The sequence below is a fragment of the Colobus angolensis genome, unplaced genomic scaffold (assembly GCF_000951035.1).
Source record: "Colobus angolensis palliatus isolate OR3802 unplaced genomic scaffold, Cang.pa_1.0 Scaffold35, whole genome shotgun sequence".
Classification (NCBI taxonomy): Eukaryota; Metazoa; Chordata; class Mammalia; order Primates; family Cercopithecidae; genus Colobus; species Colobus angolensis.
Genome location: NW_012116821.1, coordinates 6,744,029 through 6,749,351, shown reverse-complemented (window position 1 = coordinate 6,749,351; position 5,323 = coordinate 6,744,029). Strand labels below are relative to the sequence as shown.

Sequence of the window (5,323 nt, the reverse complement as noted above, 5' to 3'; positions counted from 1 at the left end):
CTGGCTACTTTTTGTATTTGTAGAGACGGAGTTTTACCATGTTGGCCAAACTGGTCTCAAACTCTTGGCTTCAAGTGAACCGCCCTCCTCAGCCTCCCAAAGTGCTGGGATTACAGGGCACTGCAACTTGCCTGAACTTCTATTTTATGCTTTATTAAATCCAATATTTGGAAAGCCCCCAAGTATTTCCCAGTTTGATAGGGTTCAATCTCCAAATTCAGTCCCCCAGATTTCATTGAGGAGTGGTTTTAGGCTTGGTAATGGAGGGTGTAGAGTAGGCCTTAATCTAGGTTGTAGTCCTTATTCCTAAGGGATGGCCTTTACAGTGTGTCAGCTCAGTGTTCCGGTAACAAGGCCTCTCCTTTGCAACTAGGCCAGATGTCTCAAGTCCCAGCACTCTTCAACCTCCAGTATCTGTTCTGTTCACAACCTGTAGGAGCCATCCTTCGATAAGCTTTGTGAAGTCTCCTTTGAGAAGCTCTTGGCCATGCACACTTGGGCCTCGCTCCCAGCCTACTCACAAGCAGCTCCCTTCTCCCTGCTCCTCTGCTTCACAGTGCAGGCTGCTTCAGAACTGAGCTCAGCCTCCTCAGCTCCACAGAAGCACCATGCTCTGCTTGTCCTGTCAGGAAACTGTCCCCATCCACACAGATAATTGGGGTAACCAAGTAGCTCACCTCATGAATTTCTCTTCCCTCAGGGATCACACATTAGGAGGGCTAGTTCCCCTGTCATGGCTGTAATTTAAAGATTCTTAAAAAGATGGTAGCCATGTACAGTTCCGTCAGTAGTTTTTAAAACTTCCCATTCATACATGTTCTCATTAGAACAAAAGTTGTCATTCTTTTGACATGGGTGAAAATTTTCATCTTACTATTATTTTATGTTACTTATCTGCTGATGAGGTTAGGCATCTTTCATAAGTTTTTTCCATTGACAACTCATCTTCTGTGGTTTTCTCTAGCTATCTGTTGCCTATTTTCCTAAGTTTTCCTATCTTTATCCTTTTGATCTATAGTCGGTCTAAGTATACAGTGCCAGAAACATGTTTTTAGTTATACTTGTTTCGAAGATCTCCCAGGCTACTGGGTTTCATTTAAAAAAACAGAGGCCTTGTATCAGAGAGAAATGTTTTATGCTCTGATGAAATATAATTATCAATCTTAAAAAAATTATTTTGGGGTATTGTCTAATTGCTGCATAACAAAGTACCTAAAAACTTAAGGACTTAAACAAAAAATATTATTTCAGTTTCTGAGGGTCAGAAATAATAATTTTTCATGATTTTATTTTATTGTATTTTATTTTACTTTTTTAGAGAAGAGGTCTCAACATTTTGCCCAGGCTGGCCTCAAATTCCCAGACTCAAGGGATCCTCCTGCCTCAGCCTCCCAAAGTACTGGGGTTACAGGCATGAGCCACTATGCCAGCTGATTTTTCATTATTTTACATGGGAAATTTATAGTGCATTATACCTTGACTCAAATTCTATAATGTAACTAAAACATAAGCAGAGGCCTATTACAAGTAACAGGCAAGCATGTTGTTTGGATGCAAAATGGTTAAAACATCATTATGTGATCACCAAACAATTAATATGATTGGTGATACACATTCGTTTTCCATGCAGTAAAAGGGTCTTTCTTAGGGCCAGCAACATTTGAGACTCCGTTACTGACACATGAGGGAGTTTTCTAAACACTCACACTTGATTTTGACATTCTACCACTTGTATTTGAAATGTATCGCACCATCTTTCCTGACTATTATAAATTTAAAATGTAGAATTTTCTTTTGGAAATGTAAATATAAACAGTATTTGAAAAATGTTGTATTGAAAGATATGTATGGTCTACGATGTTTGCACATTAAAAACCAGGTGATGCTTTACAGGAAAACATTATATAGGAATACATTTTAAGGATATGTTTGAATTATAAGACCCTTGTACTACCTAAGAAGTATAAAAGTACCAGTTTATATTGGAAGTAATATGTCAGGCATTATTTCTTGGGTGACTCTTTAAAGAAAATAATATATAACATGCAAGATAATAGAGAAAAGTTTTAATTAGTTAAAAATGATATTACCTAGGATAGCATCAAAACCCATCAAATACCCAGAGCTCTGTGCAAATTTCTACACAGGAAACTCTAAATTATTACTAACATAAATTAAAGAGGGCTAAATAACTGGTAAAATGTATCATGTTTATGGACTAGAAGAGTCAATATTGTAAAGATGTCCATTCCTCCAACTGATCTATAAATGTGATGCTATCCCGGTTAAAATCCCAAAAGATTTTTCTACATAAAATTGCAAAGGGCTAAGAATAGCCAATGCACTCCTGAAAGAGAACAGTAAGATAGAAGACTTTGCTTTATTTGACATCAAGATTTATTGTAAAGTTAAAATAATTAAGTCAATGTAGTACTGGCAAAATACTAATAAAATGATGAAATAGATCAGTGAGGCTCAGTATGGTGGTTCATACTTGTAATCCCAGTACTTTGGGAGGCTGAGGTGGGAGGACCATTTGAGGCAAGGAGCTCCCGAGATCAGCCAGGACAACATAGCAAGGCCACATCTCTACAAAAAAATACAAAATTAGCCAGGCATGGTGGTGTGCATCTACCATCTCAGCTACTCAGGAGGCTGCGGTGGGAAGATTGTTGGAGCCCAGGAGTTAGAGGATGCAGTGAACTACGATGGTATCATTGCATTTCAGCCTGGGAAATAGAGCAAGACCTTGTCTCAAAAAGAAAAGAAAAGGAAAAAAGAAATAGATCACTGAGCCCCAAAAGAGACACACATATGTATAAAGACGTGATATAAGACAAAGGGGGCAAACAGTTGATAACGGATGATCTTTTCTTCAATGATCCTGAAACAACTGAATATCTATATGGGAAAAAGTAAAACTTACGCTGTCCTTCACATTATAAGAAAGTCACGTCTAGGTGGATTACATATCTAAATGTGAAAGTCAAAACAATAAAGCTTTTAGAAGTTAATATAGGACAATATCCTCATGATGTTTGGGTGGAAACATTTTCTTAAGTGTGACATAAAAAGCACTAATGATAACAGACAAGGTTGATAAATCATTTCTCACTGAAATAAAGAACTTCTGTTTATTAAAAGATGCCATTAGAAAAGTGAAATGGCAAGACACAGAGAGACAAAGAATAGTCATAATGCATATAATCAATAGAGAACTTGTATATAGATAATATTAGGAACTCTTACTAATAATATACAAAAACACAACTAAAAATGGGTAAGACAGTTGAGAAAACACTTCAAAAAGAGAATATCTAAATGGCCAGTAAACATATGAAAGAGATTCAACCTCATTAGCCATTCGGGAAATGCAAATTAAAACCACAGTGAGATACTATTATACACTTACTAAAATGGCTAGAATTAGAAAGACTGACCATAATAAGAGTTGACAGGAATGTGGAATAATGGAACTCTTATACACTGCTGATCGTATTGTGAACTAATGGAACTACTTTGGAAAACAATTTGGCATTATCTACACAAGTTGAACATATGTCCATGTGTGCACCAAGAGACACATACAAGAATGTTTACAGTAGTGTTACTTACTCCAATCTGGAATCAGTCCAAGCTTTATTAGTGCTCAAATGTGGATAAATACATTATGGTATAAGTCAATCAACAGAATACAATAAAACAATAAAAATGAATAAACTGCAGCTACATTCAATAGTGTGGACAAATATCATAATTATAATGTTAAGTGAAAGAAGCCAGGCACAAAGAAGATAAATTGTTTTAAGTCTATAAAGTTCAAAAAAACATGCAAAACTAGCCTATGGTATTTGGACGTATGCTTCCATGGCAAAACCGTAAAAGAAGTGTGGAAGTGAATGCCATAAAATTCCGGCAGTGGTTACCTTACTGTGGAGAGTGAGGAGACTGGTATTGAGAAGAAACATGAGAGGGCTTCTGGGTGCTGGCAACATTCCAAATTTGACCTGGGTGGTGGTTACATGGGGGTTTATTTTGCGATAACTCAGTGGGCTTCACTTTTCTGTATGTTTGTCATGTTTCACAATGAAAAAGTTAAAAGCAAATAGAATACTCTTGTGCTTAAAAGAATGCAGCAGCACTCTGAACAACTTCTAACACCTTCCCATGGCCTGAATTGCTCTGTCTTTAGCCATGATCTTGTGCCATTCCTTCTTGCATAGGCAATCCTCAAGTCACACCGCCCCTTCTAGAATTCCTCCACATTCCAATCCTTCATTAAATCTTTTGGCTCTGCCTTCAAATTATATCCCAAATATGCTTGTTTCTTACCACTTTTACTGCTATCACTCTTGTCTAAGCTAAAAATAATTTCATTTACTGAGAGTGGAGAACAAGATTACTGAGGGAGAAGGTGTCAAGGTGTTGGGAGGATCATTTTTGTAATAGTGAAATCACCATGAATTAGGACAGGAGTGAGTATATGGGGAGAATGAGAGTGAGCCAGGAGTAGTGAAACCCAGGGGACCGAAGATGAGTAGAACCAAGAAAGCTAATAGGTGGCAGAGTCTGAATGACATGATATTTACATCGGGGGGCTTTTGGGAAGCAGGGAGGGACTCTGGTCTGGAAGCAGCAATAAACAACAAAAAGAATGCCTTCCCTATTCCAAGCCCAGTGGAATAACTATTCAATTGAAACATGAAATTTTAAAAACTGAGTACAAATAAAATCCAACAAATTATAATCAAGTATAGATAGATACATGACAGATAGATAGATAGATAGATAGTTACCTTTCCTTTGTAATTTTCTGCAAGCATATTGCAAAGTGTTGTTTTCCCTGAATATTGAGGTCCAAATATGAATACTTTACATGGTGGTGCTGGCATAGGTGGAAGCAGATAGGGACGTGGATTCAATACAAATGGTTTTAATGCTTCTTCTGATGAAAGACAGTAGATTTTACCTAGAAAACTTAAAATATGCCATATTAGTAAGCAACTGAAAAGATGTATGAGGAAGTTTTAAAATTAGGTTCTGAAAATCTTACTTACCTCACAGAATAATCTGGTAATCCTGAATAAATGTTACCATCTTTTAAATTCACAGGACATATACGTCCCCATTTACTTCTCTGCCATCTGTATCTTGCTGCAATAAGTTTATAAGATGCAAGAGTACGAAATAGCTCATCCTGTGAATTGCAAATACTACATTAAAAATATGGGCATAAATTTTGCTGAAATTAGAAGTATTAAATATTTCATTTATTATTTTATAGTGCTTTACTATTTAATAAATAATTTGAAAAGGAAATTTT

The 5,323-nt window shown here is 36.5% G+C and overlaps 1 protein-coding gene across 1 annotated transcript in view; it reads right to left on the bottom strand.

Moving 5' to 3' along the window:
* Positions 1 to 3,622: 3,622 nt before the first annotated feature.
* The window catches only part of AK9 (adenylate kinase 9), a 66,950-nt gene continuing 65,249 nt past the window's right edge, over positions 3,623 to 5,323 (bottom strand). The window contains exons 11-12 of the mRNA XM_011952806.1: positions 5,058 to 5,197; positions 3,623 to 4,977 (exon numbers count right to left, since the gene is read on the bottom strand). Coding sequence (XP_011808196.1) covers positions 4,710 to 4,977; positions 5,058 to 5,197 — 408 coding nt within the window. The 3' untranslated portion in view covers positions 3,623 to 4,709. The remainder of the gene's footprint in view (positions 4,978 to 5,057; positions 5,198 to 5,323) is intronic.